A 25,720-nucleotide genomic window follows, 5' to 3' on the forward strand; every position below is an offset into this window, starting at 1 on the left:
AACTTTTCACACAAGATGTAACTTCAAGCAGGCGGAGTCCGATAACATCTCAACTTTTACCATTACTATTATTATTTTTAGCTGTCTGTATCATAAGAAATGGATGGATGTCATTGAAGTGCATGGTCAACTCACCATAGATTCTTACAATCATTAGCACACCGAGTTTTTTTATTCTTAAAACTGTTTTGTTGCCAACTATTTTCATTAACATTATTATCATTATTATCATATTATTTTATTATTATTAGTATCATTATTATTAATAATAATATTATTATTGTTATTATTTTCAGCTCTTATCCTGGGGAACGTGATGGACCTTAGTAACAAGCCAGCTGGATGTTATTATTATTTACAGTTGTCATCGGAAAGACGCGCTGGAGGGTCGTGAAGCTCCGAAGCACTCAGCTGGTTCGGGTCGAAGCTTTGATCTGGAGTTCACGACTCATCACAACCATTGCTCCTACTTAAGCCTAAGCCTCCCACAGCACATCATGAATAGGCCAGAAGGTGTTCTTGATTTTTGTAACATGACATCAGTTCTCTACGCTAGTTTCATCATGATACTGATTTGTCTGTAGTAAGGAAGGTAAGGAAGTTCGAGATGATTTTAGGTGGAAGTTAAAAGTCTTAATTATTGAGGAAACGGTGGATGATGTAAATCGAATTGGCAGGTTACGCTCTGTTTTCAGCTTTGGTGTCTATGCCATTTAGATCATATTTTATGAGAATAACGTGAACTATGATGTTGATTATGTTTCCAGTGCCAACACTGGTCAATGATATTTCTTCAAGTAGAATGCAAACATAAATCGCTGTCCTAATGTACTTAAAGGTCTGACAGAAGTTTGGATGGGCTTTGATGCATGGAAAATGTGGGGTTGATTTAAGATACAACCAGAAGCAGCCTAGAAGAATGTGGAATTCAGTCACTCAATGTAACATTTTGTCAAGGTCACATTCAACATCAAAGTTATGTTCTACACCAAAGGAGCTGACACGACACATATTGTGGGAAGTTCATCAGTTGAACTCTGGCCACCAAAAACTTTAGAATGATTTTGTTGCTTAGTGCTAGTGCTTTGTTTAGAGAATACAGTAACGATTGCTTAACTTTATTTTAAGTGTTGTACCAAACAGTATTGAAAAAGGTAATAGTGATATACCAGGGAAAAATTTGGGGTTTCAGTAAAGATGGGTAATACACTTATAAATCAACAGAACCAAAAAACCTAATGTAATCACCTTGGTGGTCAAGATTTCGTAATGCTCATTATTTCAGGTGAAATATATCATTATGAAAAAACTTATTGTTGGCCCTTGGGGTAAGGAGAAGAGTTAGACACGAGCAGTACCCAGAGAAGAACATTCTCCTTTTTGATGATGACAAGTCTTGGTTTAAGATAAGTCCAGTCCCTAGGTTTCTGTAAGATTGAAATAAGGAAGTTTTTGAATATTTTTATTTTTATTGCTTTATGTTAGACTACTGTTGACCATTGTGCCTCAAGCCAAGTTAATCTCGGAGAGAATTCATTGAAATCATTAGACACTAGGGTGGGTATCTGCAACCCTCACTTTCAGTTGCATGCAGTTTGTAATTATATGAATTTGGTCAGAAGGTATGTACAGAACATGTGATGTGCAGCCTGCATCTTTGAGATGATGGCCAAGTTTAATGTGATTAATCGCATTTTGGGAAAAGAACCAGAGATAAGCAAAAAAGGGTGAAACTCAGAAGGGGATATGCTTAAAGAATTGTACTGTATTATGTTGTTTGTCTTACATTTCACAGTCCCTTACTAATTATACCTTATTTACTTTAAAGAAAATAGTTTTGTGTTGCCTTTTTAAAATAGCCATATACTTTGCGAATTCCCATGTATCCCTGCGAGTCATAGAAGACAACTAAAAGTGGAGGGAGAGAGTGGGTGGAAATCCTCCCCTCCTGTTTTTAATTTTCCAGAAGAAGGAACAGAGAAGGGGGCCAAGTGAGGATATTCCCTCTAAGGCTCAGTCATTTGTTCTTAAAGCTACCTTGCCAATGTGGGAAATGGTGAATAAGTATGAAAAAAGATGTATGAATGAAATGATTAAGGACAATGTGTGGTGTGAGGTGGTTTGATCAAGTAAGTAATGAAAGGGTAAGAGAGACATGAAATGTCTGGAGTAACCATGGAAAGGTCTGTCGGGCCTGGATGTGGATGGGAGCTGTGGTTTGAATGCAATACACATGACTCTAGAGACTGAGTGTGAATGAATGTGGCCTTTTTTTGTCTGTTTTCCTGATGCTACCTCACTGATGCAGGGTGTGGCGATGCCGTTTCCAGTGGGGTAAGATGATGCTGTAAATGGATGAAGGCAAGCAAGTATGAATATGTACATGTGTATATGTGTATATGATTATATGTATATGTATGTATATGTACATGTATGTATGTTTTATGTATATACAAGTGTATATGAGTGGATGGGTCGATCTTCGTCTGTTCCCTGCTGCTACCTTGCTGATGCGGGAAACGGCAATCAGGTATAATGATTGATATAAATATACATTTCTTTGTACCGACAGTGACTGCTTTTGCATTTTCAGTTGCATTATGATCTACATAATCTTAGCTATTAGGTGGCTGGGAGGAGTAGGCTGAGCATCTTTGTGGTGGTCTCTGACTGAATGAAGTTAGACCCTAAATGAGTACACTTCTGACATCGTAGTTGACTGGACACTTTGAGGATTAGAGGGTTCTGCTTTTGAATTTCTTAGAGAATATATGCTCATGGAATACTGCTTCAGAGATACATACTTTTTTTTAAATTTTCAAAGCCTACATTTCTTTCCACAGGCCTTCTCAACAATTATGGCTGCTTAAGAGCAGGGGAGCAGAAGAAGGGCCCCCTTTGGGGGTCCGCAGCTGAGTAATGGCTCCCCAGTGCTCATAACATTACTTCAGTTGCTGATTCAGTGAAGTTGTTGGATGTTTCTGCAGCACTGAATATAGCAGCTTTTGGTTGATTTCCAGCAAAACATCAGAGATTGCCACTACTTATTTGAAATGCCATATCCTACCATGGCATATCAACTGAAATAATCATTTAGAAGGAAAGACAGAAATTATTAATCTTTTCAAAGAAATTTATGCAGGAGAAAAGTGGAAAGTTATTAATTTTGGAAAGTTAGTTATGTGCAATATGAGTATGATATTTACAGAATGTATGTTGGATTTTTCCATCCAGTTTTTCCTTCAATTTGAAGTTTTGCTCAAATATGAAAATGTCAAAAAGTGAACAGCTGTTTTGCTATTTGTGATGTGAAAAACTGATGCGGATTAGCAGTGTTTGTGACAGTTTCATGGATAAAGACTGTAGCGGAAAAAGTTGAAAATGCAGTTTGAGTCATATGAACTGCATTCTAGTATTTACTAGTTTTCACCTGAGGGTACAAACTCCAATATAGTGTCTTTCATCTCTAAGGCTGTGAGCTACCCTGGAGCTGGACTTCAGGTTTTTTATTATTGATTTTCTTATTTAAAAGTGATTACACAGTAAGAAGTTTATAGATATCGTTAGATATCTGAATTCTTATTATTGTGGGGGAAATATCTGTTGATGAGCTTCTATAGTAATAAAACTAGTAGTGAAAAATAATGCTTAGTTGTAGTTCAAATTCACCAAAGTGAAAAGGGAAATTTTGTGCTGCTTCGTAAATTTTTGGTATATGCTTGGTTGAGGATTTGAAAAATGTCAAATGGTATTTCTGGAATGTAGTTAGGCACTGGAGAGTTGGAGGTAGCTCAAAACCAGTTTGGCTGCTGGTTTATGGTGGATAATAGGTCTTCATTGTATCAAGAGTAGCAGAACCATGGGTCGTCTACCAGAACCTGATTGCACCTCAGGGTGTCGTTCTCGTTTGCATGGGTCCCTGATCACTGCAGCAATCATTAGGGGCACTGAGGCACAAGCTATTGCATATATGAAGGTGAGCAATAATGTTGATGTTAATGAAAATACTGTTACATGGAGTGACCTTTTATAATCTTGTATATAGTTACATTTCTTATCAACTCATGACAAAGAATTTTCAAGTGAATCATGTGCAAGTTATTTTATAGATGAACTTGAACACTTACACAGCTATGGACCTCGTATGAGGATGTGCAAGAGAGTTACTCTAGACCTCATATGAGGATTTAATGGTTTCTGCTCATATATGAAATCCCAGCTTGTTTAGTCCAGCACTTATTCATAGATATCACTAGCATCTGCTAGAATAGAAGAAAAAAATTTCAAGGGTAAATGTTCATATTTGTTGAATTTTTTTTTGTATTCATGTAATTGAAGTTTTCACTTTAGATATGTATGTGAATATGTATAATACACAAAGAATGCATGTGTGTAGCTAAAACATATGTAAATGATCAATATTGGAAAACTATACAGTGCATAATGTGATTAGGTGTATATGAATAATGATATTTTTGATAGTTTTACAACTCTCTCATGATTAGTGTGATAAGGAGGTTTTACCATGTTCTTATTGCACCACAATTATTCGATTTAGTTCATAGATGGCTGTGAATAGCTTTTGACATTTGGATGTTTAGTTTTAAGAATCAGATGTATTGATAAGCTAAGCAGTGATTGAGTCAGATGTGTGGTGAACTTTATTATTTTTGCACACTTAGAATATCCTGTAACACTTATTTTAGAAGTGTATTTTTTGTTTATCGAATTGTAAAAGACAATAGAACTGACAAAAGTAGGATGCTATTTCATGTAATAGGATTTGATACTATGTAACTGAAGGTTTATTTCAGAATTTGTGTCATCGTTGCTGTTTCGTGATGGATGAAACAGGAAAGACAGCCCTCCATACAGCAGCATCATGTGGCAGACGAAAGGTCTTTACATTTTTTTATTTTAAGCTTTTGTTGGTTATGTATATGTAGCAGACATTTTGTCAGCACGGCTTATACTTCTCAGTGGGTTCTTTTCTCCAACACTCCCCATCACATACCTATCAGAGTCCTTGTTGTTGCACACTGCTGTCTGTAGCACACTTATCTTCCCAGCCTTTGCATTTTTCACAGCACTCATTACTCAGATCCTTCCAAGGAATGGTATGTATTTAAGGGTAAATGGGAAGAATCTGAAGGAGGTGGATTGCTTTAAGTACCTAGATTTGGCAATAGATTAAACAGTGGGGAATGAAGTGAGTCAAGGGGGAAGAAGGGGCTCAGGTCATGGGAAGAAGTTAGTGTCAGAAAAGGCAAAAATGGGATATGGTGAATGAAGTGAGTCAAGGGGAAAGAAGGGGCTTAGGTGTTAGGAAGAAGTTAGTGTCAGAGAAGGTGAAGATGGGATATATGTGAAGGTGTAGTATTTTTGACAGTGTTAAATGAAAATGAAACATGGGCCTTGAATTGAAAGGAGAGGAAGGGAGTTGATATGTTGGAAATTAATTGCTTTAGGATGATACACAGTGTTTATTGGGGTGATTGTGTAGAATGGTGTAGTAAGAGAGTGCTTTGGTGGTAAGCACAGTCTGAATGAGAGAGCCAACCAAGATGTGCTGAAATTATTCATATGCATGTTAAGTATGAGCAAAAAAGACTGATTAATGGGATTGTGTCAGAAGTGGAGGGAGCATTTGCAAGGAGGTTACCAAGGAGATGAAAAGATGGAATGAAGGAGGCCTTGCAGTGTTAGGGCCTTAACATTCATGAGGGTAAGTGGCATACAATTGAATTTGAAAGATGTGGTATATTAGGGTGGCATGTAGTCACAGAGCAAAATCAGGGCATGTGGACTGGTCATGGTAAACTGCAGAGTCAGTTTGTGGGTGGTAGGCTTTGGTTTCGATGCATCATATGCGATAGCTAAGGAACATATGGGTGTGAGTGTGTATGGGAGATCATTGTTCATCTCTTCCAGGTGGTATTTTACTAAAGCTAGAAAGACAATTAAGTTTAAAAGATCATTATTGATGATTTTTTAAAGGAACCTGTAGTTGTGCACAAGCAATGACTAGAGTTTGATTACAGGTTGTGAAGTGGCTGCTATCTCAAGGTGTGCCGTTGAATCAACGTGATTGGGAAAGTGGTTATACTCCATTACATCGTGCACTTTTTTATGGACAGCTTCATGTTGCTTGTGCTTTGATTCAGGTAACTTTGAGTATTATTTTTTCATCCAGATGCATAAATGCATTTTCACTCGGTATTTTTTTGTTAGATTTAGATTAGCTATGCCATAATCCTGGGATCAACAGTAAGCATGTTTCTCAAGTGCAGATGACTATACTGGAGAAATATTTTGATAATAGCCTAAAGTTACTGAATCAGATGCAATTGTTAATCAGATTGATCAACTTTCTGATAGAATTAAGGCTAAAATTTTAAAGTGATTTTTTAAATGTGTAAGGTTTAGAGAAAACATGTTTGGCAAGGAGTAAGATATCAAATGTGACCTTGCTTATTAAAATACAGGCTTGTAAGAAATGGGTCTGGAGCAGAATACTAAAAATCAGTGATTGATAAGCTTAGGTGGATATCAGTGTTAGAATGCAGGAAAGTTTGAACAGGTTATTAAGGGTTATGTTATTATGAAGGGGGTACTTGAAAAAGTAGTTAAGTTTGGCTATTGTAGACTTGAAAAAACTGTAATGAATTAACAGTCATCATGAGAAAAAGGGAGATGAAAGAACAACAACATTGGTTCATTTGATTGTGGTAAGAAATTGTTATAGTTAAAAACAAAATCAAGGTGGGACAGCAGAATTATATTGTGTAAGAAGTAATGGGGATTGGTAACAAAAAGTTGTTATACAGTAATGTTTTGATTAAGATTGAATATGATAGTTATCATCAGCTGTAAGGTAGTGTGAATATACCATGATTTTTTCCTTGTCAGTTTTTTTTTTTTTTTTTTTTTGAAGGACATTGGCAACTTGAATGCTCAAAGCAAGGCTAATCCATTGATATTATATGTACTTTGAACTAAGATAGTTCTCATCAAAACCAGGATTTGAATGAGGAAAGAGAGGAAAAGAAGCTCAGAAAAAGTAGAGTAGTCTGAGAGTTTATGAGGAATTAGAGGGACTAGACCTGAAAAAACATGACATAGTTTATCATTTGTATATATCCATAAGTTATCATGTGCATTACACATGACTGCTACAAAATGAATGTGATTGGACGTGGCCTTTCTTCATATTTTTTACGGTGCTTCCTATCAGTCACAGGGGGTGGCGATGCTGTTTCCTGTGGTGCCAGGAATGGATGAAGGCAAGCGAGTATGAATATGTACATTTGTTATGTGTATATGTCTGTTTATATGTCTGTATATCTTTATGTATGTGTATGAGCATGTATGTATATTTGTGTGTATACGACTGGATGGGTCTTTCTCTGTCTCTTACCTGGCGCTATCTTGCTGATGCAGGAAACGGCGATCATATATAATAAGAAACGATATATCCTTGTTGATAGGGGAGAAAGAACATTACCCATGTATTCCCTGCATGTCGTAGGTGACTAAAAAGGGATGGAAGTGGGGGGCTAGAAATCCTCCCCTCCAGTTTTTACTTTTCCAGAAGGCTTGGTCCTTTGTTCTTGATTCTACCTCGCTAACTCCAGACATAGTGAATATATACAAAAAGACTGTATGTATATGTATGTGTATATGCTTATGAGAGTTGATGGGTCTTTCTTCATCTGTTTCCTAGCTCAGCCTCGCTAATGCCGGAAATGGCAATCTGATATAGAAATGATGATAATAATGTGTGTGTGTTTTAGATAATAGTTGGTATGCAGCCAACAACTACTGAGGTATATTACCAGTACAACCCACATGGGTATCGGGAGAATTGGTGATGGCTGTATAATGAGCCAGCACTTCAGTGGTTTTCAAGTTGGACTCGTCTGACCTAGATAGCTGTTTTTTCTTTCTAAAGAAAAAAAAATGTGGACCATTGGCATTCTATCCATAAACAAAATCTCTCTGTCGCACATAACAATTGATATTACTTAACTCACAGAGCTTACTCTTTGTAGATCTAGATTTCCCCTTGATGAGCACTATGTGCTATCCCTGCCTTTTGGCAAAATGGTTGGAACAGAAGATAGAAGTTGTAGGTAGGAGTATGAGGTAAAAGTAGAAGGTAGGAACATTACGCAGGAGCTTTAGGTAGAAGTAGTCAGCAGAACATTAGATAGGAACCTTTGCGAACACTGTGCTAAAGATACTCACTGTAAGTGGTCTGTTAAGAGGGCATTGAAGGCTAATAAGCGGCAGTGGAGTTCACAATAGTCATGGTGCATGAGTCTGAAGGTTTCATTATCATGCCCTGGCAACCTACCTGTCCACAGTGCATACGATTTCATGTATAATATGATATGTATAGGAAAGAGATGTCAGTATTATTTGAATGGCCAAATATGGAGGCAGTAATGATGAAAACCATAAGATCTGCTGGTTTTAAGTTTCAGAGAATAAATACTGTAGCAGACAACTATTTTTGTTAATTTAAGATGTAGCTCTTAACACTCGAGAGAGAGAGAGAGAGAGAGAGAGAGAGAGAGAGAGAGAGAGAGAGAGAGAGAGAGAGGTAGCACAACATACTTAGAGTTTTAGGTTTGTGGAGCATAGTGCAGTGGGTAGAGAATGAGGAGGCAAGTCCAGACATTGGCTACAAACATTCAACTTTCCAACCTCCTCCTGCCATTCATTTGCTGTCAATTAATCCATCACTGGCAATGACCACCAATATTGCAGGGTCACATGTTTTGTGGATAATAATCTAGGATATAAGGATACATTCACTCACATCCATTCTCTTGCTGTCATGTGTAATACACAGCCAAGCCCCACAGACCTTTCCTTAGATTACCCATTACCGAACTTCTTCATTGATCCTGGTTTGTTCCAGTGACCGCATGTCACCCTCCATTTATGGCATAACCCTTGATTCACTGTATCTCTGCACACCTTTTACCTTCTTGCTTGTTCAGGCCCAGAACACTTAGAATGTTTTTCAGTTATCCTGTTATCCCCAATTTTGATCTCTCCTTTCTTGTCCCTTTCACCTCTGACACATGTATCCTGTTTGTCAACCCTTCATGCTGTCCATATATCCATATTATCTCGGTACATCTTCTTCAGCTCTCTCAACAACTCTCCGTACTGCCAAACCTTCATTTGTATATTATTTGTATAGGTATATAGAGTATCTATACAATAATCCAGACTGATTAGTGATTTTTGTTATGCAGCAAACCACAAAACACTCTACCATGATGAAGTGTGAATCACAATTTCACTATTGATGGGAAAATATTCAAGATGGTGGATTACAAAATTAATTGCTTTTCACTTGTATGGATCTAGAGAAATTATTGATTGGGATGATAGAAATGCTTGTGGAAGTTGTTCAAAATTTATTGTGTGGAAGAAGAGCTTTCAAAAGCAATGAGGAGTTTTTTTAAGTGAGTAAGGCAAGTAGAAAGGAGGGTGAGTGGTTCAAGGTGAAGGTAGGTCTGTGGCAGGGGTGTGTAATGTCATCTTGGATGTGTAGTTGTTTATTTATTGGATGGGATGATGAGGGAGGCACTTGCAAGGGCCCTGGAGAGTGGGACGAGCATCCATTCTGTTGGGGGTAAGGGGCTCTTGGGAGATGAATCATTTATTGTTTGAAGTGTGTGAGAGTTGACAATTAATGTATAACTCAAGTTTGCTGGAAGTAAAGTGTTTTAGATACTTTTAACTATATATGGCAGCCAGTTGAACCACAGAAGCTGAGGTGAGTTGTAGGATGTGGTAGTGGTAAAGGTCCTGGGAGCACTGAGGAATGTGTGGAAAGATAGGTCATTGTCTGTATGGGCAAAAATGGGTACGTTTGAAGATATAGTAGTCCCATCAGTTTGTATGGGTGTAAGACATAAGCTGTAGATGAGAATGTGTGGAAGAGGATGACTATGTTGGAAATGAAAAGTTTAGGGACAGTATCTGGTGTGAAAAGAATTGACTAACTAAGTTATGATAGGTAAAAGAGAGGTGTAGAAATAAGGGTATATTTGTGATTGCTGAAGAGGATGTGCCAAAATGGTTTGAAAATGTGGGGAGAATAAGTGAGGAGAGGTTGACAAAGAGAATGTATGTGTCAGAAGTGGAGGGAACAGGGAGAAGGGGGAAACTGAATTGGAGATGGAAGGATGGTATGAATAAGATTTTGAGTGCTTAGGGCCTGAACATGCAGAAGGGTGAAAGGCTTGCAAGGAATTGAGTGAACTGGAATGATGTGTACAGAGGACAGAGTGCTATCAGTGGGCTGGACCAGGGTAATTGAAGCAGTTTGGGGAACCACAGAAAGGTCTGTGGGGTCTGACTGCAAGTAGGGGGCTTTGGTTTCAGTGCATTATACTTGACAAGTTGAGAGTGGATGAGCAAATTTTTTTCTTTGTTCTTTGTGCTTAAGGATAAGAGGAGAAAGAGAAGGAGAAAAAAAAAATTATTAAGGCACCAGTGACTATGTGGTGAGAAGTGGAAAAAGCTGGAGAGGACTGGGTTACATGATTAAAACTAATTAGAGCTCATATAGGTTCCAGTAATGGAGGGAAAAGAAACATTGTAATGTTTAGTGTTTAAAAGTACACCTTTATCGTGTATTATGATTGTATTTTTAGAATTCTTTCTTTTTTTAAACAGGCTGGTGGTAGTATTTCCACCTTAGATCATGATGCTCTTTCACCTCTAGACCACATAAACTTTGATCGACCATCCATTGTCTCTTTCACCAGCTCTCTGCCTACAAATGTTTATGTTTGGGGAAGCAACACAAACTATAATTTAGGACAGGTAAGGAAATATATAAATTTTCTTCAATAAGATTTGAATTTTGTTAAATATTATATGATTTTAGTTTTATGATATTAGATTGGTGTGTTCTCTGTTCTTTTAAATGGCTTGCAGTGTCAGTTTCATTCCTCATTTTCAACCCTTAAATGAGAGTACTTTTTCCTGTGTACTTCCCAATATGAAAATAGAATATTCTTCTTTTTGTAAAATAATGGATCATCATTCAACAGTAAGAAAAATGGCTCGTAGATTGAATAATTATCTTTCTGATGGCTTAGTCCTCTGCTGAGTGAGGTGTAGAGGAAGATAAGGAAGACATGTATGACATCTCTCGGCTAAAGAAGAAGTGGAAATGATGTTTTTTCTCCTGAACTTGTTTTCACACTGTACTCTAATTCATACCCAGTTACATTGATGATGATTAACATTCATTGATATGTATTTTTGCTGAGGGAGTTGTGAAAATGTGTGAAAGAGTGCAAGGAATTGAGCCCCAGGCTGACATTATTGAAAATGTTAGGGGTTTACAAGAGATGCGTGACTGTGTTTATGCATCTGAAAGCACACGATACGGTTGATAGAAATACTTTGTGGAAGGTGTTATGTATATATGGTGTGGAAGGAAAGCTGTTATAAACAGTGAGGAGTCTTTGTCAAGAGAGTAAGTTTTGTGTGCAAGTAGGTAAAAAGGATAATGAGTGGTTCCAGGTGATGGTAGGTCTGCAGAAGGGTTTTGTGATGTAACCATGGCCATTTGATTTGTGTACATATGGGGTGAGGAGGGAGATGAATGCAAGGATCTTGGAGAGAGAAGCAAGTATGTAGTCAGATGTGGGTGAGGGAGCCTAGGAGGTGAGTCCATTGTTTACTTATGACATGACACTGGTGGCAGATTTGAGTGAGAAACTGCAGAATTTGGTTTCATAGTTTGGGGAAAAGTTGAGTCATAGTGAATAAAAGCAAGGTTACTAGATTTAGCAGTAAGGAGAGTTTGATTGGAGAGTACATGGAGGAATTGGAATGTGTGAGGTATCTTTGAGTGAATATGGCTGCAAATGGAACCTGGGAGCTGAAGTAAGTAATGCCATTGATGAATGAAAAAAGGTCATGGGAGCATTAAGGACTGTGTGAAAGGAGAGGTCTTTCTCTGGGAGGGCAAAGATGGGCATGTTTGAAGGTATAGTGTTCTTGATAGGTGTTGTCTGATTGCAAAGCATGGACTTTATCTTCGGATGTACAGGAGAGAATGAATTTGATGGAAATGAAATGTTTGAGGAAGGTTGATCAGCTAAGTAAAGATGGTAAGAGAGAGTTGTGGTAATAAGAAGGATATGTTTTGAGAAAGTTAAAGATGGTTTGCTGTAATAGTTTGGTCATATGGAGAGAATGAGTAAGAGGAGGTTGACATATAGGATACATGTGTTAGAAGTGGAGGGGACAAGGAGAAGGGGCTTACCAAAAATGGGGATGAAGAGATGGAGTGTAAAAATGCTGTAAGTGCTTGGGGTCTGAACATGCAAAAAGATGTAAGGCATGCATGGGATAGAGTGAATTGTAGTGTTGTGGCATACAGTGGACAACATTCTGACAGTATACTGTAATGGGGCAAAATGAATGGGGAAACCACAGAAAGGTCTGTGGGGATTGGTTGTGGATAAGGGACTGAGGTTTTGGTGCTTTACACCTAACAGCTAGAGAATGGATGTTAATGAATGAGGCCAGGTCTCCATCTGTTTCTGGTGCTACCTTGCTAATGCAGGAAATGATGAACAAGCATGAAAGGAAAAATATATTTAGGTATATATTTAGATATTGCACACCTTGTGCTAAAAATCATAATGTAATAATATGTGAGGAATTGAGTAACAAGTTCAAATGTGTTTCTGCAGTGAAAGTCATTTTAGCCCAACAACATTGAGATGGAATAGGGAGAAGTTTCTGGATATAACTAGCAGACATTAATGGTATACTAAAATATCTTGACCCATGCAAGGCATATGGTTCTGATGAAGTGTCATCATAGGTACTAGAGATGTGTGCAGATACAGTTGATGAACCTACTGAAATAATGTTCAAAATTTCAAGTGAAGAAAAGCAAAGTTCCAAGGGAGTGGAAGAGTTCAAATGCCATACTAGTCTTTAGCAAAGGTCAAGAGTTGTGGTGATGCTGTGTGTGAGGTGAGTGCATGACAGTTTGGGAGTAATTGTTCAGCGTCTTCTCAGTAGAAGTTACATAATGGCCATGACTCCTCCCATTTTATACCAAATATGTATTTTTTGCTGTAGAGATAATTGGTTTCCAGAACACAGATGAGACAGTATCACATATACATGCCCAGGGAGTGTAGTTTTAGATGAGTGCATATCTGTCGTGCTAAATCAGTCATTACTATGTAATCTTTGTCAGATGTCAAATATAATGAATTTAAGGAATATAAGGACGTTACAGTTGTGGTTTGAGCTGCATATAAACTCGATTAAATTTTAAGGTGATGGATGTACCTTTTTGTTCAAACTGTGTAAACTATCAATAAGATGTAAGCCTTTTATATGAATGATATCCTGTTTTATTCAGACTTTATATAAACTGTTAATGAAATGTGAAGCTTGAAGCAACTTTTATGTCAAAGTTGATAATCTATGGCGTCAGTAGAATGTCATAGAATGTCATCACTGAAATGGTAGGCTCAAATTGGCAACTTCCCTCACTGAAGGAATGTTCATTGTCATTAGCTTCTGTGTTATTTGCCTAGAAATTGACCTGGAATTAAAGATTCACATTTCATATTTGGGTGTGTGTTTTGGGCGACATTTTTAAACTTGAAAGCTTGAATTATTTGCTGTAGGGTAAATATAATGCCATTAACACTTTGTTGGCATTTGGAATTCTTTAAACCATGACTCACCCAGTATGCTTGCCAAAGATTTGTGACTCAATGCTGTAGTGTTTCTATGCACCTAAGCATACAAGTCAGTAGCATATGTGCATATTTTTTTAATACTGTACTCTACATTATTTTATTTTTACAAGATTTTAAAATGTGAAATTATTTTCACATAGTTTTGAAATGTGAAATTTATTATGTATATTTATTTATTTATTTTGCTTTGTCGCTTTCTCCCGCATTAGCGAGGTAGCGCAAGGAAACAGACGAAAGAATGGCCCAACCCACCCACATACACATGTATATACATACATGTCCACACACGCAAATATAGATACCTATACATCTCAATGTATACATATATATACACACACAGGCATATACATATATACACATGTACATAATTCATATTATCTGCCTTTATTCATTCCCATCGCCACCTCGCCACACATGGAATAACAACCCCCTCCCCCCTCATGTGTACGAGGTAGCGCTAGGAAAAGACAACAAAGGTCACATTCGTTCACGCTCAGTTTCTAGCTGTCATGTAATAATGCACTGAAACTGCAGCTCCCTTTCCACATCCAGTCCCCACAGAACTTTCCATGGTTTACCCCAGACACTTCACATGCCCTGGTTCAATCCATTGACAGCACGTCGACCCCGGTATACCACATCGTTCCAATTCACTCTATTCCTTGCACGCCTTTCACCCTCCTGCATGTTCAGGCCCCAATCACTCAAAATCTTTTTCACTTCATCTTTCCACCTCCAATTTGGTCTCCCACTTCTCCTCGTTCCCTCCACCTCTGACACATATATCCTCTTGGTTAATCTTTCCTCACTCATTCTCTCCATGTGACCAAACCATTTCAAAACACCCTCTTCTGCTCTCTCAACCACACTCTTTTTATTACCACACATCTTTCTTACCCTTACATTACTTACTCGATCAAACCACCTCACACCAAATATTGTCCTCAAACATCTCATTTCCAGCACATCCACCCTCCTGCGCACAACTCCATCCATAGCCCACGCCTCGCAACCATACAACATTGTTGGAACCACTATTCCTTCAAACATACCCATTTTTGCTTTTGGAGATAATGTTTTCGACTTCCACACATTCTTCAACACTCCCAGAACTTTTGCCCCCTCCCCCACCCTATGATTCACTTCCACTTCCATGGTTCCATCCGCTGCCAAATTCACTGCCAGATATCTAAAACACTTCTTCCTCCAGTTTTTCTCCATTCAAACTTACCTCCCATTTGACTTGATCCTTAACCCTACTGTACCTAATATCCTTGCTCTTATTCACATTTACTCTCGACTTTCTTCTTTCACACACCTTACTAAATACAGTCACCAGCTTCTGCAGTTTCTCGCATGAATCAGCCACCAGCGCTGTATCATCAGTGAACAACAACTGACTCGCTTCCCAAGCTCTCTCATCCACAACAGACTGCATACTTGCCCCTCTTGCCAAAATTCTTGCATTCACCTCCCTAACAACCCCACCCATAAACAAATTAAAAAACCATGGAGACATCTCACACCCCTGCCGCAAACCTACATTCACCGAGAACCAATCACTTTCCTCTCTTCCTACACGTACACATGCCTTACATCCTCGATAAAAACTTTTCACTGCTTCTAACAACTTGCCTCCCATGCCATATATTCTTAACACCTTCCACAGAGCATCTCTATCAACTCTATCATATGCCTTCTCCAGATCCATAAATGCTACATACAAATCCATTTGCTTTTCTAAGTATTTCTCACATACATTCTTTAAAGCAAACACCTGATCCACACATCCTCTACCACTTCTGAAACCACACTGCTCTTCCCTAATCTGATGCTCTGTACATGCCTTCACCCTCTCAATCAATACCCTCCCATATAATTTACCAGGAATACTCAACAAACTTATATCTCTGTAATTTGAGCACTCACTCTTATCCCCTTTGCCTTTGTACAATGGCACTATGCAAGCATTCTGCCAATCCTCAGGCACCTCACCATGAATCATACATACATTAAATAACCTTACCAACCAGTCATCAATACAATCACCCCCTTTTTTTTAATAAATTCCACTGCATTACCATCCAAACCTGCTGCCTTGCCAGCTTTCATCTTCCACAAAGCTTTTACTAGCTCTTCCCTGTTTACCAAATCATTTTCCCTAACCCTCTCACTTTGCATACCACCTCGACCAAAACACCCTATATCTGCCACTCTATCATCAAACTCATTCAACAAACCTTCAAAATACTCACTCCATCTCCTTCTCACATCACCACTACTTGTTATCATCTCCTTATTAGCCCCCTTCACTGAAGTTCCCATTTGCTCCCTTGTCTTACGCACTTTATTTACCTCCTTCCAAAACATCTTTTTATCCTCCCTAAAATTTAATGATACTCTCTCACCCCAACTCTCATTTGCCCTCTTTTTCACCTCTTGCACCTTTCTCTTGACCTCCTGCCTCTTTCTTTTATGCATCTCCCACTCATTTGCATTTTTTCCCTGCAAAAATCATCCAAATGCCTCTCTCTTCTCTTTCACTAATAATCTTACTTCTTCATCCCACCACTCACTACCCTTTCTAATCTGCCCACCTCCCACGCTTCTCATTATTATGTATGTAGTAAATTAACTCTTTATCATTTTGCAAATGAATTTTTCAAGCAAGACTTATGGAAAAGTGTAGGACTCATGAATTTTTCTGAGAAAGTGTCCCTGCAGACAGTTTGTTTATCTGCAGTCTCGACGTGTCATAATTCATTTCTTATTACTCATCAATTCTAGAACTTTACCAATTTTTCATAGATATTGATGTAAATGATTTATTTTGCACAGTATTTTTAAGTATTGCATTATCTTTTATCAGACAAATCAGCAGGTTGTTTTACTATCTTTTATCAGACAAATCCGCATGCAAGGGGAACTCCTGAGTGTTTAGAGTCCTTACACCGAGAAGGTCAAGTGATAACGGATGTAGTGTTGAGCAAATTCCATACATTGTTTCTTGCAAACACTGGTCGTGTTTATACATGTGGTTATGGCCAAGGAGGCAGGCTGGGACTGGACACCAGAGCCCCAGTCATCACCCCACATGCTATAAAGGCCTTCATGCACATCAATATAACTAAGGTGGCTGTAGGTCCTGACCATTCTCTCTTCCTATCTGATTCAGGACAGGTAAGTATCTTTTGTTGTGGACCTGATTTAAATTTCATGAAAATTCTTTGTATGAAATTGTGATATGTTGACTTTCTTGAACTTTAATTCTACAGTTTTTTTTATATTGACTTTGTTTGACAGTTTTCCCTCTCTTTTTATATTATTTAGGTTTGGAGCACTGGTACTAATGTGTATCATCAGTTGGGTATTAACCCCCCTCCAGAGCATCTTTATACCCCAAGATTGCTTACTTGGCACAAGTCTCATAAGGAAGTAATTGCAGGTGTTGCTGCAGCCAAGTACCACTCTGTCATATGGACATCTCGCACAGTTTATACTTTTGGTCTCAACGCAGGGCAGCTTGGTCACTTCAAAAATTCTAATGAACGCACTATTATCTCTCCAAGGAATGTAACATCTGTAGTTTTAAGAGAAGATGGTAATCTGGCCTCAATAGGAGTGAGTGATGGGGCTACTGTACTGTCAACATCTCATGGTGATGTATATGTTCTTCATCAGTATCAGATACGAAAGGTAACCTCTAAAATGTTTGGTGTGGTAAAGGTGGCATGTGTTGGAGGTCATTTAGATTCTAGAGTTAGAGCTTGTGGCCTTAAAGAGCGTGGAGGTGTTGACCTTAAGATTGCTGTTCTCACTGGAAGTGGAACTGGTCATTTATACCTTTGGACTGAAGAGTCATCTCATCTGTCTCGCTGTCTGTTCAGTATCAATCGAGAAATCAGTATCATGGACTTTTGCCTCAGTCGGCATAACCTTGGAATTGTAACTGATAATGGAGAAGCGTTTTCTGCTGTCATTTTGCCTGCCCAAGAACGCAAGACACCAGAAAAGGCTCTAATACGTAAGTCATGGTCATCATCAAGACAACTTAATGACTTCCTTGATCGCAGTACCTGCATCACATTGCGTCTCACTCGCATTGCTGCCTTACATCGTACTGTTTCTATTATGTGTGATCCAGAGGGTCTTAACTTTGCTGCACTTCAGAATAACCCAAATAGTTTTCTGCTGGATATACCCCAAGTTAGCCACAGCTCTTGGAAGGAAGATTTTAAACATCTACTTGAAGAGGCTAATGAAATGGATACATTGCATGATGTGGTTATTGTGTGTGGTACTCGAAGATTTCCTGCCCACTCGTATATTCTGGCCTGCCACAGTGGTTACTTCCACCGCAACCTCCTTGATGAGAAAGATAGCTTGGAAGATGATGGTTTGGATACTCACAAGAGCTTTCAAAAAAGAAAACTTGTTCTCTCTGATATACAACCAGATATCTTTCAAGAGGTTTTGACATATATTTACACTGGTTCCTGCCAGCTTACAAGGATAGGACAGAGTGAGTATGGCTTAACACAAAACAAGATCATGGATAATGTCTTTGCCAACACTCCAGACCCAGAGCTGTTTGAATGGGCTTACAGTGGAAATTTACACCAAACATCTAACAACTCTGTGTCTCATAAAGAGGCACAGCATGTAAAAGCTTCCAACAAACAGAAGAAGAATAAAGGACGAAAGTTCTCAGGGGTCAGGACAACCAGTTCTGATCTATTACACCTCGCTAAGTCAGTGGCAAAGAAACTGCAAATTACATCGCTTGAAAAGGAATTGGATGGTTTGAGAATTATAGATGGATATATAAGAGTAAAGGCTGATGGACAAGAGAAGTAAGTATTTTTGTTTGTACATGTAATTGTTATGTAGGGCTTGGCTAAAGATGGTATGCTCTGGTTTTAGCACATCATACATGATAGCATATAAGGCCATTATTAATTTGTTCTTGGTGCTATCTTACTGAGATGGGAGAAGTAATGGTTTGTAAAAATGAAATTATTTACAGTATGGCTTCAGTACTATATGAGATGCCAGCATTTAATGAGATAATGCTAAACTCTTAACTTGTCCACTTATCATCTGAATCCACACGATAAGTCAACAAACCCAAATCCATTTGAACATATTAGAAACCTTCATTGATAACCAATCCCACAATGACAGTTAAAACAAGAAACAAATTATCTATTTTTAAGTGATTAAGACAAAGATTAAGATAGTATTGAACTGCTTATCGTGAAATTGTTACGGAGAGGAATGAATACTATAGTACAGCTAAAGTACATCATTATTTCTCATAAGATTTTTCAAACTGTAATTTCTTTTGAATCGCAGAATTAGGAATTTTCTCATACATGTGGTGATGAATATTTTGAATCGCATTTTTAGGAATTTTCTTATACATATGATGAAAGTTTTACTGATTATTACCAGGATGGATCATTCTGGTATTCTGTAAAACCTCTTGATCAGATCAAATATCATTTTACATATAGGTGGTCATTATTATGTAAACAGTTGTCAGCACCTAGAATGAAGAGGTCTTTTAGTAATACCTACCCACAACAAGATTTTGCTGTAAGGTTGGCATATACTACAGGGCATCACACTCACCACATATAGTGCTTAAATAACAATACTGCTGTTCTATTCTGTTGTGCACATTGCATGATTTTATTTAGAACCTGCATTAGTTTAGTCATCTTTTAAAGGTTTCAGTACTCATTCCTTGAAGATGTTTTGTTAGGTACAGTAGGTTCTCACCACCTTTCATGCTGGGCCCTATTTTTATATATCCCAAGGGATCTATCTATCTATCTGTTTATATCTCTGATGCCTGTTCCAGTTGGAACTCCCTCAAAAGGATGGCCATGGCAACAAAGTCTCCATAACTAAAGAACTCCAGTGTTGCTTTCTAGCCTTTAGTACCTTACCCTTAACAGGCCACTGGCAGAGGGCAACTCTAGTGCAGTGTTTGCAGAGGCTCTTACCTAATGTTCCTAATGACGACTATCTAATGCTCCTACATACTACTATGTATATATATGTATATATATACCTAATTTTTCTACCTAATGTTCCAGCCTAAATGTCCCTATCTTATACTTCTGTTGACTGCTCCTACCATTTTGCCAAAAGGCAGGGGAAACACAGGGGAAGAATAAGCTGTGTGAGGTAAGTGTTGTCAGGTGTTACAGATGACAAGGAGATTGTATATTTGTAGACAGAATGACAGTAGTCCACATATTAGTGGGGCAGGAAGGAAATACAGATACCTAGGTCATAGTGCAACTTGACAACCACTAAAGCACAGGCTTACTTTGCTGATGTCACTAACCCTCCTGGTACCCAGGTGGGTAGAGATTGATTACACTGTACTTGTTTTCATTTTGTATTGCATTTTTAGTCCTTTTGATTTTTTTCAATTTGTTTTAATGCATAAACATCATTTACCTTGTTGTTTATTTTGTAGGCTATATAGTTTGTTTTATAGATTTCCATGGGGGTCCGTGTGTTCTATTGCTTAAAGTTGGCTTGAGAAGTGTCTCTAAATTCCCTTCAGAATACATATGATTTCAGCTCTACCTGTTGATCATACAACACAGTAGTATTCAGTTTTCTTTTTTTTTATCGTTTCTCCTGCTTTAATGAGGTAGCGTAAAGAAGAAATGAACCAGAGCCAAATTTGCATATAATGTATTGAAACCAGTACCTACTCTCCATGGTCAAGCTACATGAACTATTCCATGGTTTACTTTTATTGCTTCATTTCCCCTAGTTCAGCCCACTGACAGCATGTTGTCTCCATATACTTCATTGATTCATTTCTTTCTATCCCATGCATACATCTCGCTCTTGAATAAACCTAAGTTTCCACTCCATCCTTATTTTTGTGTATGGACGTCCTCCTTCATCTTCTTATTTTATACACATTAATTCTTAAACTGCGGCATACATTGTTTGATGGGTTATGGTCAACTGCGATATAGATTATTTAATGGTCTATGATCAGCTGCAACTTTACTTGACACAAGATTTTCATGCCTCTGTTTTAAAATGTGCACCAAGTTTAGCATTCATAAATCTTGTCACATATCCCAGAAGTCTTCCTCACGCTACCCATGCATCACTCAGGCTCTCATTAGCATCTCTGTCAGCATGGTGGATTCACTTCTCCTGTTAATGTTTCATCTACTTCCCACAGTACAGATGGTGCATGAGGTAAGTTTAGTGTTAAAGAGAATGTTGATGAAGTGAAAGTTTTATGTATTCAATTGTTTTGTTTTTGGAGATCCTGACTGCAACATACTTTACTTAAGACAAAATTTTCTCCTGCTGTTTTAAAAACAGCACACAAAGTTCAATGCTTCGCTCACTCTTTCCTCCTCCTATCCCCCCACCCTCACCTGCTTCACCCTGAGGTGCCAGATGGCCCTCAGATAATCATGTCACCACTTCACCACGGCAAACCAAAGGTAGATAAAGGATTCATTTCTTATCATTTTCCTAATTTTGCATACATATCTTTAATTTTATATGAATATGATAAAGGTTTTGTTTTCCCTCTTAAGGCTTGGTCCTCTGTTCTTGATGCAACCTCACTAGTGTGGGAGATAGCAAATATGTATGAAAAAGTATTGTCTCTTGTTTTTTAAGCTTACAGTGGTAGTCAGCTTTTCTTGTAGGGTTAAGCATTTCCAAAATCAGATTTTTATCTTGTAATGATAGTTTTCATTATCACACCACTCATCGTGTCTCACTCTTGTACACTTTTTCAATATGATATGCAAATTAAAGCTTTTCATTTATCACTACCAAAGGGTCCATAACATTTTCCTTATCAGTATCTTTTTCTTTTGATCTTGAAATGCTGAAAAGGCTGCACTGGCAGTGATTTGCATTCGTTATGGTATCTTGTTTGTAGCTATGCTACTTGTGTGTGAAAATACCGTGGAGATAAATATTCCCTTGTAAACGGTGTTTTTAATACTTTAAAGTTATTAACATGATACAGTATTTTATGCTTCAGTTGAATCATTTTTCAGGTGGATTGTTACATAAACTCTTTGAGTGTGTCAGAATTTTAAAGGTATTCTCTAAAAGTGCAATTTCCCTATCAAAAAATGAAATTACATTTTTAAAATTTATAATACTTCATCTTAAGAAAACCATGAGGTTCCATATTTGGCATTTCAATTCCTTTGAAACTGAATTGAGTATTGAAGAACAAAGTTTGAAAGAATGTAGAAAAAAATATTCAATTGTCTTTAATATTCACCCATTTATTCTGCTGAGGGGCCAGAAGAAATCCAGAAGGTTGAATTATATATGAAAATCATAGATTGTATTAGAATTCAAAATAATAGCAAATTTCCTGAACTCAAATTTAGGTGAAAAATTCTAGATTATGAAGAAAGTGGTTTCCAATAAAATGCATCATAAGTATTTAACTGAAACTAGTCCAGTAGCATGTATCATATCATATAAATCATAAATTAGTTTGTAATTCAACACTTTGTTGATTGTATTCAAATTTAGGTAAAAAATTCACCATGCCTCTCGGTAAAGAAATGAGAGCAATACCATAAGAATGATTTAGTGGAAGTTAGTGTAAAAGATAAATACGGCATTATACAATTATAAATATTCATTTTTAGATAGGCTAAAAGCATTGTAAACCTATCTCTACATGACTAAATGCTTTAAAATATGATGTTGAAACATCCTTTTACTTATTGAACCTAGACCTAGGTTGTAAATACCTTAAGTTATCTGATCTATATTTAGTATATCTGTTAGTTTCCTATGGATTTTTATCATGAATTGTGGCAGGAAAAAGTTTCTAGAAAAACTTGTGTGATGTTATGTTTCCAAAACTAGCATGGCATGTTGTTCTTGGAAATCCATAACTTTTTTTTGATGTTTTGAATTAGATGATGTTACATTCTTCACTCTGGACCATTAAGGCTCTGAAGATGTATCATCACTGCTAGTGGATGGAAACTATGGAAATGGTGCTATCTCTTGATGCTGGCTCACTGGATTGCCTTTGTCTCAGTTTTCTGCAAAAGACATCAGAGATTCCTTATTGCCAGAGTTGGAGGTTCTTGTCTCAGCATAAATTTCTTCATCTGTAGCAAGTGTCTTTTTCTTCATTCTCATAATGCAATGGGAAAAAAATTGAAAGACAAAGCAAAAGTTTAAAGGGACTCGCATCCTTATGCTTGCTAGCTGAGCTGACTCCACTTTATCTTTTGTCTTTGTCCTCTCACCCATCCATGGCTCCATTTGCTTGCATGTACACTCACAGGTACATAAAACACTTTAATTCTTCTAGATTCTCGTCATCCACACTTAGTCAAACCAATCAGTCCTTACCCCTGCAAACTCTTATAACCATACTTTTATTCGCATTATCTCTCATCTTCCTTTCTTCACATCTCTTGAAACTCGCACCATTTTCTGGAGTCTCTCACTTGAGACTGCCTCCAAAGCTCAGATAAAACAGCCATTGTGGCATCACACATTCTAAATGCAGACCCACCTACACATAGAACCACTTGCTCTACCATTTTACTTGTACTCATATCTTACTCTTCTATTAAAACTCTCCCTGCTTCTAGTAGCTTTCCCTCCACACCATATATATATATATATATATATTTTTTTTTTTTTTTTTTTTTTTTTCATACTATTCGCCATTTCCCGCATTAGCGAGGTAGCGCTAAGAACAGAGGACTGGGCCTTTGAGGGAATATCCTCACCTGGCCCCCTTCTCTGTTCCTTCTTTTGGAAAATAAAAAATGAGAGGGGAGGATTTCCAGCCCCCCGCTCTTTTCTCTTTTAGTCGCCTTCTAAGACATGCAGGAAATACGTGGGAAGTATTCTTTCTCCCCTCTCCCCAGGGATGATACATATATACACATGTACATATTCATACTTGCTGCCTACATTCATTCCTGTTGCCACCCCACCACACATGAAATAACATCACCCACCCCACCTCCAACAAGGCAGTGCTAGGAGTAGACAAAAATAAGGCCACACCCGCCCACACTCAGTCTCCAGCTGTCATGTGCAACGCGCCAAAACCACAGCACCCCATCCACTTCCAGGCCCCTTAGAACTACACAGCAAGAAATTTTGTTAATCACCTGGTACAATACTTTATTTGTAGAATATGTATGAATATATTTTCCCTTCTTAACATAAGAAATCATGTCAATGATCTGGTATGTGGGAACATCATTGGTTTCACTATTGCTGTTTTTATCTTTTGAGAAATATGGCTGGGATTCCATATGGTAATGGAACTGAATTTTCTCTAAGCTGATCAATTGCTTTAATTGTGTCATCTGATACATCAGTAATACATGAGCTCATTTTGATTGTATTGGTTATACAGTTCATCTTCAAATTTCTCCTTGCAGTTTGAGATGAATATAATTTATATAGTTCAGTCAACATCAAGAGAGAGAGACAGCTTCCTTCTCAAAAGCTCAAAGGAAATGAACCTTTGACCTTCGAAAAAACATTCTGGACCAAAATCATATTCTTGGGATTAACTTTGCTGAAAATATTATTCTTTTTCAAACTTCTGTTTCTCCCCTCATACACTTCCAATAAGACCCTAGTCAGCCATTTATACCACTCTGAAAGCCAATGATACTTTTTCTTATAGTTGAAAATGGGGTTAAAATAATGAACAGATCAATTGAGAAACAATGATGTCAGTAGCATGCTTTGCAATCTTAAGCTGTATTTATGCTATATATTATTTCTATCTATATCTCTGACTCCTGTTCCCACCTGGAACTCCCTCAAGGGGTGGCCATGGCAATAGAGTCTTATATCTTCTGTCAGCGAAGGTGTCCATATTTTCACAAGTTATATACCTAGAGCAAGGCTACTGATTTGGTGGACCATGGTCTGACCCTGGACCACAGCAGGCTTTAGTGTGGACCCAGCCTCTCCCCTTCCTTTACAGTAACTCACTAACAAGAAAGAAAAACTTTAGGATGGTTTTCTTTAACTGTGCACCTGTAATTGGCAGCTTACAATAAAATCACCTCTTGTATTAACTTTAACGCACGTTTCCTGTTATTCTGAGAGCTCACATCAGCCAGAAATATGGCATAAAACAGTCTTATTTAGTCTTTATCATATTCTATTTAAAGTCATTCGTGCTGACCTTTGCCACCTAGGAATCTTATATATATATATAGCTCCTTCCACAAGGGTCAACCCTGACACTTGCTTTATCCAGATCATAAAATGGCGCATACAAACACTTTTCTCTCGAGTATCTTATGAATTCTGCAAAGGAGACACCCAGTCCACACACCCTCTACTCCTCCTCAAGCTACTTTGCTCCTATCCAGTGTAATTTTCAGTGCATGCCACCACCCTCTGTCACCACTCTCATGGAGCTTACTAGTTATACTCGATAGACATGTACCTATGTAATCTGAGCATTCACTTCTGGTCCCCTACCCTTTATGAATGGCATTCTTCAGTATCTCAGGTACCTCACCATGAGCCATACTTACACTGAAAATTCCTAGTAACCAATCAGCAACAGTGTTACCCTTCTTTTTTAAGAAATTCAACTGTAATCGTATCCACTCTGGCTGCTTTGCCACACTTCTTAAAAATTTCACCACCTCTTATGTTTACACCAATCCATTCACCATGACACTCTTGCTTCATCTGCTGCTCTATTATCAAACACATTCAGCTGATCTTCAGAATGCTCTTTTCATCTCATCCTTATCTCTGCTACCACTTACTCACATGCTACCATCACTGATACCACATTTATTATTTAGTTCTCACACTAACTAGCTCTTTCCAGAAAATCTTGTTCTCCCAGAAGTTTACTGATATTCCCTCTCCATCTTTTATTTGCCATCTTTTTCACTCCTATT

The 25,720-nt window shown here is 37.8% G+C and overlaps 1 protein-coding gene across 3 annotated transcripts in view; it reads left to right on the top strand.

The window, feature by feature from the left end:
* Positions 1 to 357: 357 nt before the first annotated feature.
* LOC139766239 (inhibitor of Bruton tyrosine kinase) overlaps positions 358 to 25,720 on the top strand; it is a 53,290-nt gene continuing 27,927 nt past the window's right edge. Inside the window, exons 1-7 of one of the 3 annotated variants that reach the window (XM_071694589.1) lie at positions 453 to 592; positions 2,844 to 3,976; positions 4,815 to 4,898; positions 6,042 to 6,164; positions 10,702 to 10,851; positions 16,677 to 16,952; positions 17,103 to 18,625. In XM_071694589.1, the coding sequence (XP_071550690.1) occupies positions 3,860 to 3,976; positions 4,815 to 4,898; positions 6,042 to 6,164; positions 10,702 to 10,851; positions 16,677 to 16,952; positions 17,103 to 18,625 (2,273 nt within the window). In that variant the 5' untranslated portion in view covers positions 453 to 592; positions 2,844 to 3,859. Of the gene's footprint in view, positions 593 to 2,843; positions 3,977 to 4,814; positions 4,899 to 6,041; positions 6,165 to 10,701; positions 10,852 to 16,676; positions 16,953 to 17,102; positions 18,626 to 25,720 lie in introns of those variants that run through there. The other 2 variants (XM_071694590.1, XR_011716824.1) reach the window with 2 other exon arrangements.

The sequence above is a fragment of the Panulirus ornatus genome, chromosome 57 (genome assembly GCF_036320965.1).
Source record: "Panulirus ornatus isolate Po-2019 chromosome 57, ASM3632096v1, whole genome shotgun sequence".
In the NCBI taxonomy this organism is placed as follows: Eukaryota; Metazoa; Arthropoda; class Malacostraca; order Decapoda; family Palinuridae; genus Panulirus; species Panulirus ornatus.